Consider the following 15,035-nt stretch of genomic DNA (forward strand, 5'->3'; position numbering starts at 1 on the left):
AAGGCAGTAGTTGGATGGGGAGTTGGGGGTCAAGGTTGGGATTTTTTAGAATCAGGGCGAGGGTTGTGTGCTTGCAGGTTTAGTGAAATATGCTAAGAGAGAGGGACAGATTGAATATTACAACAAGGGGCAGAGCAAGAGACAGACCATGAGAAGGGATAAAATAGGACCAAGGGAACAAGTGGTGGGGCTGGAGGACTGAAGCAGAGCAGAAACCTCTGCTGGTGTATTCAGTTCAAGGGAGCATAAAACAGTAGTATTGTCAGGGGTAGGAGGGTTTAGAGATCTCTCCCCGATCACGGAAATCTTCTCTGTGAAGTGCGTTGTGAAGTTCATAGTGGTCAAGAAAGTAGGACGAGGAACAGCAACAGGTGAAGAGAAATTAGAAGCGGTACAGAGATTGGTGAACAGAAAATAAGTTTCTTCTAATCCTCCGCAATATTGGTCTACAAGAAATTGCTCTCTCCTGGTGCTCCTCCTACCTCTCCCGTCACTCTTTCAGTGTTTCTTTCTCTGGCTCTGCTTCTTTTCCCCACCTCCTCTCTGTTGGTGTCCCCCAAGGTTCTCTATCTATACTGCCTCCCTTAGTAAACTCATTAGCTCCTTTGGCTTCCAATATCATTTCTATGCGGATGACACGCAAATCTATCTGTCCTCTCCTGATCTCTCCCCATTCCTTTTGACTAGTATCTCTGACTGCCTCTCTGGTATTTCTAACTGGATGGCTGCCCACTTCCTTAAACTCAACTTGACCAAAACTGAAATTCTGGTCTTTCCTCTATGTTTCTACTCCTGTGTCTGTCTCCCTCCAAGTCAACGGTGCTACCATCAGCTCCACCATGCAGGCTCGTTGCCTAGGTCTTCTCTTTGACAACGACCTCTCCTTCACGCCTCATGTTCAGTCTATCGACAAATCCTTTCGCTTCCATCTGAAAAATATTGTGCGCATCCGACCCTTCTTAACGCCAGATCCGACTAAGATGCTAGTCCATTCTTCTGTCCTTTCTCGCTTTAACTATGTAATCCACTTCTCAGTGATCTTACATGCTCCCAACTTGCGCTGTTACAGTCCATAATGAATGCGGCGGCGAGGCTCATCTTCCTGTCCTCCCATGCCTCACCCTTCTGTCAGTCCCTACATTGGCTTCCTGTAAGATATAGGGCTCAATTTAAAATTCTGGTTCTTGCTTTCAAATCTCTACATAATGCTGCTCCCACCTATCTATCCTACCTAATACACAAGTATGTCCCATCTAGGCCCTTATGCTCTTCTGAAGAATTACGTCTATCTTCTGTCCGTACTCCCACTTCTGATGCTCGCCTTCAAGACTTCTCCAGGGCTGCACCATTCCTGTGGAATTCACTTCCCTCCTCTGTTAGATGCTCACCCAGTCCCCACTCATTCAAAAAAATCATTAAAAACCCACTTCTTCATAAAAGCATATCAATTAAACTAAAATAAAACTCTCCCATAGATATTGTACAGAGTGTGTAAATAACAACTTTGCACAAATAGAAGATATACTTGTACTCCTTAGTAGATAAGACCAAATGATCTAAAATCCAAAATAAACACAAACTAGTGCAATACAGCCAGTAAAAAAAAAACAACAAATAAAATAAATGTTCTTAAGAATCCGGACTTTCAGGCACAGGGTGGATCAGACCCTTGGGATTGTTGGATCCAAGAAGTAGAGATTAATCTCTACGTTGGATTAATCTCTACTTCTTGGATCCAACGATCCCAAGAGTCTGATCCTCCCTGTGCCTGAAAGTCCGGAGTGGTACTATAACCATTACAAAATTGTGAGTGGAATATTTAAGAACATTTATTTTATTTGTTTTTTTACTGGCTGTATTGCACTAGTTTGTGTTTATTTTGGATTTTAGATCATATGGTCTTATCTACTAAGGAGTACAAGTATATCTTCTATTTATACACTCTATGTAAATTTCTGTTTTGGTTCACAGTGTGTTTTTATATGAGAAACTGCTATGTTTACACTAGGGTTAATCCAGCCCCTAGTGGCTGTCTCCCTGACAGATGCTAGAGGCGCTTCCGCGCTTCTCACTAGGAAAATCACAGTGAGAAGACGCTGACGTCCATAGGAAAGCATTGGGTAATTCGGAGCGGACGTCGGCAGAGGGAGGAGAGAGTTCCCTAGCGCCGAGGCAGACGGCACTGGAGAAAGGTAAGTGTTTTAACCCCTTCAGCCCAGCTGGAGTGGGACCCTGAGGGTGGGGGGGACCTAAAGACCCTATAGTGCCTGGAAAACGAGTTTGTTTTCCTGGCACTATAGTGGTCCTGTAAGGTGAAAGCAATTGATATTTATATATTTGCGTCATTCTAATTAGTGTTGTTTATTTGTATCAATTAAACTTTCAATAGCTCCTGACTGATTCCTCTCTTGCAACTGTCATTAGTCTAATACTATCCTTACCATTTGTGTCACTTTACCACACTCCCTCTAGCATGTAAGCTCATTGAGCAGGGCCCTCAACCACTCTGTTCCTGTGTGTCCAACTTGTCTGGTTACAACTACATGTTTGTTTGTCCACCCATTGTAAAGCGCTGCAGAATTTGTTATTGCTAAATAATTTGTTATTTATGAGTAATAACATAATAAGTCCAAGAGTGTCTCCCGTTGTACGAGTTGCTGAGCCAGACCATTGTTTGAGGCCTAAAAAGGAGGTTACAGAGAGCAGTCAAGAGACATCAGAGCTGTTGCGGTTGTTGATTTGGATATTAAAGTCTCCATGGATAAGAGCAGGAGTGCTAGACAAGAGGAAGTGGGGTAGACAGGACAAAAAAAAGTGTCCTATTAATATACTAGGATTACCTGAGGTGCGATTAATAGCAATTCTTAAAAGAGCAAGTGTACCGTGTGAAATTCAAAGCAAGTAAAAGATAAAGCATAGGCAAGGAATATAGGGTGAAAGGTACATTGGGCTGAGGGAGAGAAGGATGCCTACAACGCCTCCTTTACAGTTGTTAAGTCTGGGAGTGTGGAAGAATTGTAGACCACCGTAACATAAAGCCGCAGAAGAAGCACTATCAGAGAGGGTCAGCAAGGTCTCGGTGAGTGCTATTAGGGAGAGAGATTTTGAAATTACGAGGTTGTGTATTGCTGTTGATTTCAGATTGCTGCAGACAGAATGGGTATTACACAGCACACATTCAACATTGGTAGATTAGGAGAAATTTCAGGGTACTATGAGGTGCATGTAGTTTCTGGTTGGCTTAGTGTGAGCAGACGAGGTAAAGGGCCCTGTGTTTGGAGAGACATCACCAGCTGCTAGAAGCAGAAGGAGAGACAATGGGAGGTGGTTTTTTTTTTTTGGTTTTTTTTTTTTATGGATAAGACCTAGGATGAGATTGTTTGGAAGTAGGAAAGAAAGAATTGAGACATTAGTGCAGGGTATGAGATGAGAGAAAGGGGGAATGTGAAAGTTGTTGGAAGGTTGAAAGAAGTGGTGGTAAGGAGTGATTTTGAGAAAGGGAAAAGAAGAGGAAGTGAAGACAGAGCATTGCTCAGATAAGTGGACTTAGAGATGGGAGAGTAGGCCAAGAGTGTGAGGAGATGAGATACAGTGGTGTATAATGTTTTTGTGGGGGGAACAAAGTATATAGCATTGATTTGGAATATAAAAGTTAGGAGTAGGGATAATGGGGTGGACTGTAAGGGATTAAGAAATTGTTAATAATGTTATTTAGAAACTATATCATGCATTACAATATATACAGACATGCACCCATTGTACAATGCTGCAGTATTCGTTGGCGCTTTATAAAAATTAATAATAGTTTACGTAACATAAATCATTAATCTACTGTTTTCATGTATAGCAGATATTAGAGACTAATGTCTCCACACCTCTAATGGCAGTCACTCAGACAGACACTAGAGGTGCTTCCTGGGGCAGTGCTACACAATGTGCAGCACTAACATTCAGCGTCTCTATGCTCTGCTTGGAGGCACTGAACATTCCTCATAGAGATGCATTCATCCAATGCCTCTCTATGAGGAGATGCTCATTAGCGCAGGGTTTTGCTATTCATGTGCAAAAGCCTCCCAATGCTTTTCTATGGATCTTCAAAATTGATGATCTCAGCCAATGAGGCAGAGTGGGGCCAGCGGACCTGCGTGGCACAGGAATAAAGGTGAGCTTTTTACATATTTAATGGTGTCAAGAGTAGGGGCAGCGGACCTGCGTGGCGCAGGAAAAAAAGGTGATCTTTTTACTTATTTAATGGTGTCAAGGGGGCTGGCCACCTAAGTGGGTTTTTAACACTGTAGTGTTAAGAATGCACGTTTGTATTCCTGATACTACAATGTTCCTTTAATGTTATGGCATTTGTACATTTTAAATCACAACCTCCTAACGTCAGCGGGCGTACTAAGCCGTATTGTAAAATGTGGGCTTTAATGCCGCATGGCGGCATAATACACCCTGTGGATTCCTGCTCCCCTGGCTGGTGTGTGTGTGTGTGTGTGTGTGTGTATATACATGTTTATATGTGTAATTTTATTCTAACAGTATTTTAATATTTATATTTATATATATATATATATCAAAATACACTTATAATGAAACTATATACAGTTGTAATGAAAATTATTCAATCCCGATAGAAAATGAGATTTATTGTCAAAATGTACAGACATTCAGTTGTTTGCAATGAACAAATCCAATAAAATAAATTTAAATAGCTCAACACAACAAATGCTTCATGTAGTTTCACCAAATTCAACTGAAAATGCAACTTACAATGACTTCTTTAGTGTCAAAATTATTTTTCAGTTTTAACTTTTTACATATATATATATATATATACATATTTATATTCCTGACACTATAGTGCTCCTTCAAATGGTTAATAGAAAAGGTAGTACTTACTCCTGAGACACTTCAGGGACAGTCTCTTTACACAAAAAGCAATGCGTTAAGCATGTCCTGTTTAATTTTACTCCTTCTAAGGCCTATAAAAACCACTTATCTCGAGTGAAAAATATTAATTATTACACCTTATACCTGCCACTATGTGAAAGTAATCTGGTGTTAATATGTCTAAATATAATTTTAACGTGTCATAAAATATGGACATCCGGTTTATTTATATTGGACCATAAATGTCAATATATTTGAGATTTTTTTTTTTGATTTTTTTTTAAACTAATAACAGGAGTTTTATGTAAAATATATAAACTGTCTGCCTACTGGTGACTTTCCCTTTTCAGGCTTATTGATGATAAAAAAAAATATGGCAGTGTAGGCAAATATATTTAACAAGACAGTGAATTAAGTTGGTGTGATACAATAGCAGAACATCTTATGTACTGTTAAATAGTACATTCTGGCAATAGAATTAAAATTGGATATTGAGCTTGTGAGTGTTGCACAGAATTTATCAGTATTTTTTTGTTCTGCAGTATGAAAGTAGTTTACTCTTAGAATTGGTTCTAAATGGAAATTCAATAGCCAGTTTTTGTTTGGTATATTGGAAGTCCATAATTTCATTAGCGTGATATTGATCCGGCAGTATGCATGAATTTCTACACATTTCTTTGTTGTTGTTTTTTTCTCTCTATTATATCTTTGATTATTTAATGTCTGCAATTCTCTGCAGTGGTCATTTTACTTAAGATGTGTCTGTCTGGTATGTGTATAAAATATGTTTTATACCTAGCTAGACAAAAGTTGTCATTGTATTATAATGTATATTCATATAAGATTTTGAAAATGAAATCTAGCTGTGTAGTACATAGTGACATCTTCTGTGTGTGTTCTTTTAGTCACAGTGCTTGTCCAAGTTGCCAAAGGAGAGTCCAGAGTTTGTTGTTTTTTGTGTTCAGGTGATTAAAACATATGGGAATTCTGCATGCATTGAAAATGTATCTGTTCTTACAAGGGTATTTGCTAATGTGAGAGTGAATTCCAATTTGGGCCAACAATTTTGAAAAATTCTTCGTCAGTTCTGTTTCTAGTTTGGCCTTAAAGGACCACTATAGTGCCAGGAAAACAAACTTGTTTTCGCGGCACTATAGTGCCCTGAGGGTGACCCCACTCCCGCCGGGCTGAAGGGGGTTAAACACTTAGCTTTCTCCAGCGCTGGGGACTCTCCTCCCTCTTCTGACGTCACCTGCATAATGCGCATGCACAGCAAGAGCCGCGCGCGCATTCAGCCAGTCTATAGGAAAGCATTCTTCTCTGGCGTCTTCTCACTGTGAGAAGCGCGGAAGCACCTCTAGCGGCTGTCAATTAGACAGCCACTAGAGGCTGGGTTAACCCATATATAAACATAGCAGTTTCTCTGAAACTGCTATGTTTACAGCAGGCAGGGTTAACCCTAGGTGGACCTGGCACCCAGACCACTTCATTGAGCTGAAGTGGTCTGGGTGCCTATAGTGGTCCTTTAAAGGATCACTATAGTGTCAGGAAAACAAAGTGGTTTTCCTGACACTATAGTGCCCTGAGGGTGCTTACCTTATTCCAGCGCCGGGCTCGCAGCGTGACCTCTCCTCCCCCGCCGACGTCAGTGTAGCCGAATGCACATGCGCGGCAAGTGCCGCGCGCATTCAAGCTGTCAATAGGAAAGCATTTTTCAATGCTTTCCTATGGACGCTGTGCGTGATGGAGGCATAAAATACCTCCAACGTCGCAGATGCGCCTCTAGTGGCTGTCCTGAAGACAGCCACTAGGGGCTGGCTTAACCCTGCAATGTAAACATAGCAGATTCTCTGAAACTGCTATGTTTGCATCTGCAGGGTTAAATCCTGAGGGACCTGGCACCCAGACCACTTCATTGAGCTGAAGTGGTTTGGGTGACTATAGTGTCCCTTTAAAGAGACTCTATATGCATCCAGGCCACTTAATCTCAAATAAGTGGTCTAAATTCTATGTTCCCCATGAAAACATTGCAGGGTTAATCTGCTTCTAGTAGATGTCAGACTGAACGTCACTAGAACCACTGGCGGAACTGCAGGGGTCCCAGCTGCGATCGGGCCCGTCACTTCAGGAGGTCTGGCCACCCTGCGGACTCCTGTGACCGAGGGTCCCGCCAGCTGATTAATGCGGTCCTGGCCCACGTGGTGTAACCACTGGGGCAGCATCGGGTGACCCGTGCTGTTAAGGCCACGCAATGCTTTGTCATTCCAGATGATGTCAGAGGCTGGGAGGAAGTGACTTCCTCTCCGCAACCACTGGGAGTCGCGCGGGAGGAAGGAGAGGGAGTCAGAGTTGGGCAGTTTTCGCACCGGGGCTTCGTGGTTTCTAGTTACGCCTCTGACTAGTTCTGCTTCTACCGAAGTAGTGCAGTAAAACTCCACTGTTTCAATCAGGTGACCTCAGAGAGATCATCTGATTGGTGCAGCCTTTTGCTGTACCTTTCCTGCCAATTCTTTCCCAAGGGAATTAATTGGATTTGCTTAGATCATCGATATCCGTGATCTCAGCCAAAGAGACGGAGTGTAACGCCACATATTAGCGCTGTGAGAAGGCAAGACGTGAGTAAACTCACCTTTTTAACGCTGGCAGCAGGGGCAGGTCTCTTAAATGGTTACGAGCGCATTGTATCATTATGATTACATATTTGTATTACTAACACAATAGTGTTCCTTTAAAGCGTTAAGAATAAAAACTGTATCTGTCCCTAACGTCTTAATGTGCTTACATATCCTCCTTCCTGTAAGACATTTTGTGATCAATATCCCCCAATGTCATGGAGAAAGCATGGCCTCCCCTAGTGTGGTCCAATTCAGTGCTCCTAATTGAGGAGCTGGTGCGCCACGGCTGTGAGTACCACATGCGTATCCAAGCTTCGCCATTAGAAAGCACTAAATTAGTGCTTTCCTACAGGAGCATCCGCACCACGTGACCGTTTTACTTTCAGTGCAGTGGAAGTGCCTTCGTGGGCTATCAGTGTAACAGATGTGTTGAACCCTATCAGAAAATTTCTGCTAAACTGCAATGATTTACCTTGAATGGTTAAATTGACAAAAATTGGCAAATTCATTTAGATGATGTGGCCTGGGTGACATTTAAATTTGTAGTCATTTAAAGTAGTCATTTAAATTTGGAATACTTTTTGAATGCCTGGATATTCTTACTTTAATCAATAACCCAATTTAAGTGCGTCAGTTACCTTTTTGATTTTATTGAAGGAAAACTGTAGCATTAGGAACTTGTATTCCGATGCTATAGTACTCGATTTACAATTTTTGGGGGGTGTTTCCCCAGTTTACTGCAGGGAGGAGGCTGAGTCGGCTACTCCACCACCTAGCTCTCAAGCCGATGGACAATACAGTGCTCCTCACAGAAAAGTTGTACAACCTATGTCAAATTATATTGTTCAAGTCAAGTGTAAGTTAATTTTACACAAGGCTTGCATTTTGCCTTTCTGAACATCAGTGCTAAAGTGAAGGTGTGCATATTTGTCTACTTCCACTATACTAAATGCAGCACCCCAGTTTTGAAGTAATGCTGCACATACTGTGGTGGAATCTCAGTAAAAATAAATTTACTAGGACAAGATTGCCATGTGGCATATGTGTAAATGTTGTATCAGTTAGTTAGTTACACGTAGCTAAGATACAATCAACACTGTATTGAGCAAATGCAGGAATGCAGAAACTGAAAACACTTCCCCTCCTCCATTGTTCTGGGTGAGCCATGTGGTCTAACAGGTAAGGGAAGTTAGGCTTTGTTCAGCTGATTGTGTAAAGAGTATATGTGGGTTGAGTTAACTATAGGAGGAGCTATATGTCTATATCATGCATTTACACAGTCAGTTCTGGGCTCAGATCTTGCTGTATTTTGGTGACATTAGTCCCTCTGAGCCCCGGTCGGTGAATCGAATAAAGAATCTCTTCCTTCCTGAAGAAACCTGTGTCCATCTCTCTGTGCTTGGCTTCCGTCAGTTTCTCCGGTAACAATACGGTAAATGTTATGGGAGAATACTGATGCATATACATGCCAGCAGTAGGCATTTTTGTATGTTTAAATATATATGCAGTCAATGACCAAAGCCATAGTAGAATCAGCCCTACAGGGGTACTAGTGGGTCCTTGGTGAGATTGTGGACGCCGGTCTGTCTACTTGCTCCTTCAACAGAGACTGGGTCCCAGAACTCTGTGGTGGGATGGGTTCCTCTCCTCACAAGTGGCAAATGGCAAATTTGAAGGACATTTTGTTTGCAAAACTGTGTGTGTGTTTGTGAGTGCATGTGGCTGAGCTTTTGTGTGAGTGTGCTGTCTATATAAATGTGTTTTAATTTATTACAATTGGCACAATATTATTATGGGGAATTGGTTGATTACGAGCCTGCTCAAATGAGTTTACTATCCAGAGTTGCTGTATTTAAGTTGCATGAATGTATATGTAAATAAGTAGAATGGAGGCAGGAATTGTAAGGTCATGTCGATGGGGGACATGGCCCTAGTAGCTAAATGAAGAGGGCAGATATACTTGAAAAGGATATAGTAGGGGGAATATTATAGGGAGTTACGAGGCTGTGAAGAGATATTTTAGTGGGGAGCAGGCTGTTAGATGTGTGTGACTTAAAGAGGTGAAATTTTGCAACTGGGGCTGGGGGCAGCACAGTGTTGTGGGCTGGTCCTCGCTATAAGATTAAAACTAAATACATAAAAAATATACAGAGTACAAATGTAACCTGTTTAGTATGTCTGATAATGCTGTCACAAGTGAGACTACTCTGCAAAATTGCTTCAAGTAAGTTTGTTTTTTTTGTAAATCTGGCAATGCTGTGACATTCATCACAACATATTCTGCTTGCTGTGTATACATTCTCTGAGAATACTGATCAGGGCATGCATACTGAAGCTGCTAGGCCTTCAACATCATGCAGTGGGGCGAGAGCCTCCCATATCACTACACATTTCTGACGTTTCTAACTAGCCTAGTAATAACTAATTTTTGACAGCAATTACAATGTTCTGCTTGGTTAATTGATTGTTTGACCTTGTGTAAAGAGTTCCCATTCAGTATATCTGCAGATAAAGTATAACTAATGAGGATATCTTCAGGACATGGTTATGTAGATTTTGAAAGAGTGATGTAGTTTTAATTATTCTTGTAGTTAATATGAATGCAGATTAAACGTAACCATGCCTTTGTGTATTTCCCTGTCAAATATTTATTTTTCAGATACCCTAAATTGCTAGTTTACGTTGCATACCCCAAGGTTAAGTAAGACATTTGAGAATTGGCACTATGTTTGTATTTTACCCAAAGCTTTTAAAATACTTTCTAGTGAACACAGTACAATAAATGAGATTATATATATTTCCAATTATTATGGTGCTTTGTTGTGTGGTTACTTTAAAAATTTCTGTGTCCTCATTATGTAGATTCGATTTGTAATCTGATTTGGTAATTAAGGTAATAAAACTAGAGGGAAATGCAAATTCCACAGTATTCTCTGTAGAAAAAGTCTCAGATTGTTTTTGAAGAGACTTTAGTGATGATGTAACTGAATAGTTTAAATGGACACATCTCAATTAAGTGGTCTGGGTGCCATGTTCCTGCAGTGTTTTGCTGGAACAGCAATGTTTACATGGCAGGGTTAAAATGCCTCTAGTGGCTGTTGTTAGTGTTTTAATATTCATATGGGGATAATTCCCAATAGCTGTCATACTGATTGGCCGTTGAAGCGGTTCTGTCACACCCACACCTCCATATAGGCTCTTTATAAATACCCATAATGACTTTGTTGGAATTTCACCAAAATTACAACCATTAAAAACATACTACCATGTCTCAGTATTTTTCCTATGCCTGACAAAGCTTTACACTAGGTTAAGCTACCACCATCAAGCTTGTAATTTCCCCCAAATTATCACTAGTTACGGCTGTAGGGAAATTAAGCTCTTTCTAAGGAGGATCTTCCTGGATTTTCCATAGACATTAATGCTGTACTCTTGCACATGATGTTGGCACCTGTAGCACCAGGAGTTGAAGAAGAGCATGTTGCTTATATTGCATGTGACTTACACAGCCTTCCTAAACACTTCCTGTAAAGAGTCATCTAATGTTTACACTTCCTGTATTGCAAATTTTGTTTAATTTAGTATTTCTTATCTCCTGCTCTGTTAATAACTTGCTAGACCCTTCAGGAGCGTCCTGTATGTAATTAAAGTTTACTTACTGAGCAGGAGATAAAAACATTTAAAGCAAGTTACATCTGTATTAAATGTAAGCCATTTTGTTTTCATCAGTCACAGCCAGGGTAGGTGTGGCTAGGTCTTGTTTAACAGAAGTACAAGTAGTTTAATTCCTAAATGGCAGTGAAACTTCAGAGGCATGATATATTTACAAAAACGGCTTCATTCAGCTAAAATTGTCACTTTGTGACTATAGTGCACCTTTAAGCTTGTTTTAAAACTAGACCAGGCTTCCCCAAACTCCGGCCCTCCAGATGTTACTGAACTACAACTCCCATGACTCTCAGCCTATATATTTAATTCATAGAATCATGGGAGTTGTAGTTCAGCAACATCTGGAGGCCCAGAGTTTGGGTAAGCCTGAATTAGACAGTGAGGTACATTAAATAAATACCCTCTGGATTTGTCTCAAGCATTCACTAATATTGTTTTTGTTTTAAAAGAAAAAAAAGGGGGAAGTCATGCTAGGATAATTGTGGAAAGGCTACTGCATTGTTTCTGTTTGCTCATTTCCCTGTGCCGGTGATTGAAAAAAAAAAATAATAATAATTTTGCTGGAATTCTCATTTTCATTCTCATCTTTCACATCTAGTTATTTAATTTCTCGGCTGTGTAAGTAAATTTTCATATACCTGCATGAAAGGTGTTACATGATGGAGTGTATTCGGTTTTGAGGCATGCTATGCTGTGATGTGTGACTGCATTTTCTCACTACACCAGCATCTTGTAAAGGATGAGTTTATCCTCCTGCTGTTTATTCAATGCCTTTGCTGGCTGTAAATTATATATTCATAAGCATGGTAGTATCCCATCTGTTTCTGCATAGTACGGCTGTTCTGTTCTGGGGATAATTATTTGTACAGCACATCTCATTAGATTACTGAATAATTTCACTGCACGGCAGAAACAACGAAGATCTGCGGTAAAGGTTGACTGCTCAAAGGCAAAGTTAGACATTTTATGGGTGACAACTTCACTTTCTAGGATCACGAGTCGACTAGCCACTCACTTAATATGGAGATTAATTTTCCTTAAATCTAAAATGCTGCAAAGTTGCCTTCACTGCTACGCTTAACATGCAAATACAAAGGCTTATGGTAATTTAAAGTACAATATATTGAGCGATCGAGCAGGAATAATAATGCTTTTATGTCAGGCTTTAAGAAGCAGTCTGTTGTACATTTATGATTTAAAGCAGCATTAAGGTATTATCAATTTCACTTCTCTCAGAGATGATAGCTAGAAAAGCATAAACAAAAGACGCCATCACAATTCAGTAATAGGATGAAGCAGTATGACGAATGGTTGGAAATCGATAAAAAAAAAAAGAATACATATATATAAATATGTGTGTATATATATATATATATATATTTTTTTTTTTTTTTTTTGAAAATCACAAAAATATGATATTTTTAGCAGCTGTCACAAGCTCCGTTTGCGCTCAAATGTATTCCTTTCCATTTAGGAAGAAATAATGCAGGATTAAAGTTTTTGATCAGTATCCATCTATTTGCAGATGGTGCCATGGCTCACAAAGACTTTATATTTCACAGCACTTTTTTTTCTTTTCTTTCAGAATTCCCTTATTGCTTAACCCGGTTTTCCAGTAACCGTAAACTGCAGTGTGCAATATAATATACATCCAGTTGTTTTATTATTATTATTATTAGTAGTAGTAGTAATGTTATTATTTGGCCATTTATGTGGTCATATCAAGACTGTGTGAAATTAAATGCTTTGTGTTGTAGCATGGCTATAGTACAATCTGGTAAATGGCATGGATTTTAATGTTTATCTATCACACAGCTCTTTTATAGCTCACATATGGAATATAAGATGTTTGTTGCGTGAGAAAACAGATCCTGTTTGGTAACAAAAGCACAAAAAGTAGCTTCTGAAACATGCGTGTTTTTACAGTTCTGGTCTGAATGTCGGTATAATCTAAGCCCAAAGCTTGCAGCTTATCCTTCTAGTTCAAGGTTAGAGGCAAAATACAGCATTTTAGGTGTCAAGATAGCCCTGTGCAAAGTGTTTGACAAAACAGGCAACAACACTCTTTGCTCCTTAGACACTACAATGAATTGTAGAGAGCATGGTGCTTAGAGAGTGTTTATTTAATACATTCTGAATTATTATTCAGCAAGCTTTGGAGCAGTGCCTTTGCCAGTCATCTTGCTTGAATCTGCAAAAATGTAAATATTGCCTATGATTGATTATATTCCTTTCACGTCTAACTGGATGCAAATGGATTTACTTTCTAAACCGGGAAGTGTAAAGAGATAAAGGAATTGTCGATTTCAGGCCAAAATAGGGAAATTGGGAAAATAAATCCTCAAATAAGCTTTTTTCAGATCAACTGTTTTGGCCTAATATTTGCAATTCACTTTCCAATGCTAATATAAATTCCAGTGTTGTATCCAAATCAAGCAAGTACACATAAATCCTAGCACTGCAACCAACATTCTCATTGATGTGGCTTTGAATGTTTTTATTTTTGTGTTTGTCTTTATAGTATATAATAGTTTTGCTATTATTCATGTGTGTTGACCTCTGAAAATAAAGACAGGTCTTTGCTGTTAGTAAAATGTACTTTCCTTTCCCAGTTTGACAAGGTGTATGCTTATTCTATCCGCCATAATTACGGTAAAGAAGGCAAGAGGACAGATTATACGCCATACAGTTGTATGAAGATTATTATGTCCAACCCTCCAGGGCACGAAGACTCTCATGGTAAGTTATTAAGTACCTGTCGGACTTTTCTTTCTTTTTTTCTTTTGAGATTACCAAGTCTTAGAGCTCTTTTCAGAGTGCGTTTTATGCCTTTGTATGCATGCTATGGTGATATTTTCTTCATGAAAGAGTGAATTCTTATATTTGTAACAAAAAATGTCATGCTCCGTGTGTAAGAAATATTGAAAGGGCTGGTTGTGATACTGCTGATATCTATGCTACTACTTGTAAACGAGAAAACCAAATGAAATACTTTACAGATTTTAGGTTCTTATTACCAGAACCAGAAACCCACTCTTTACCTGTGCAACACAAAATGCTACATCCTGTCGGCCATCAAAAGACTCCTAGATTTATATTGATCCAAACGCTGTGCCTAAACCAGCATGCCATTAAATGTACTGTGTGAGGTAAAGCAGCATACAGTTGCATTAGAATGGCATTACTGGGAGTACTCGTAATTTTAAGTACCAGTATGTATTTTTAGCTGCTTCTGTGCAGATGATCTTCAGTCCAGGTGTGGCAGCTGTGTTTCAGCTGAAGAAATTAGGTTTTACGAAAAATAAGCAAAATAAGGTTTTTAATGAGTTTTTAGTAGCAGACTGTGATAAGACGCAAATAAAATGTATGTACTGTAGTTGAAATAATTTTGTTTAGAATTAAGGGATGTTAACGGATTTTTTTTCCTCAGGTAGTGTTTACATTATACAGGTAGGAGGTGTCCAAAATATTAATATGTATACGTCATCTGAGTTAATTACAAAGCACCATAAAAATTACTAATTTATTTTTATATACAGTGTTAAAATGGTGCATTTCTATTGGATGGTGCAATTCTTTCCTCATTTAATGACGAAATTATGCCTCATAATCATAATTTCCGCCAATTAAAATAAGTGATCTTTCAAGCCATTGTTAATCAAACTGGTATAAGGTGAAAGTGTGGCTTTAGAATAAGTCATGGTCTTTCAGTGTGTACCTATAATTATCCTTGTCTGTGACTTATAAGGAGGCAATGCAAATTAAAGATCTAACCCAAAATCAAGAGCACCCGATTTGTTTCCCAGTTGTTAAATAGAACTGTGCCTGCTTCACATGGCTTTGTTTTTTAATTAAGTAACT

The 15,035-nt window shown here is 39.3% G+C and overlaps 1 protein-coding gene across 1 annotated transcript in view; it reads left to right on the forward strand.

Annotated features, from left to right (window-relative positions):
* Positions 1–15,035, forward strand: part of PRIM2 (DNA primase subunit 2) — a 196,326-nt gene that overhangs the window by 170,851 nt on the left and 10,440 nt on the right. The window contains exon 11 of the mRNA XM_063441129.1: positions 13,787–13,913. Coding sequence (XP_063297199.1) covers positions 13,787–13,913 — 127 coding nt within the window. The remainder of the gene's footprint in view (positions 1–13,786; positions 13,914–15,035) is intronic.

This window comes from Pelobates fuscus, chromosome 2 (assembly GCF_036172605.1).
Source record: "Pelobates fuscus isolate aPelFus1 chromosome 2, aPelFus1.pri, whole genome shotgun sequence".
Taxonomy (NCBI): Eukaryota; Metazoa; Chordata; class Amphibia; order Anura; family Pelobatidae; genus Pelobates; species Pelobates fuscus.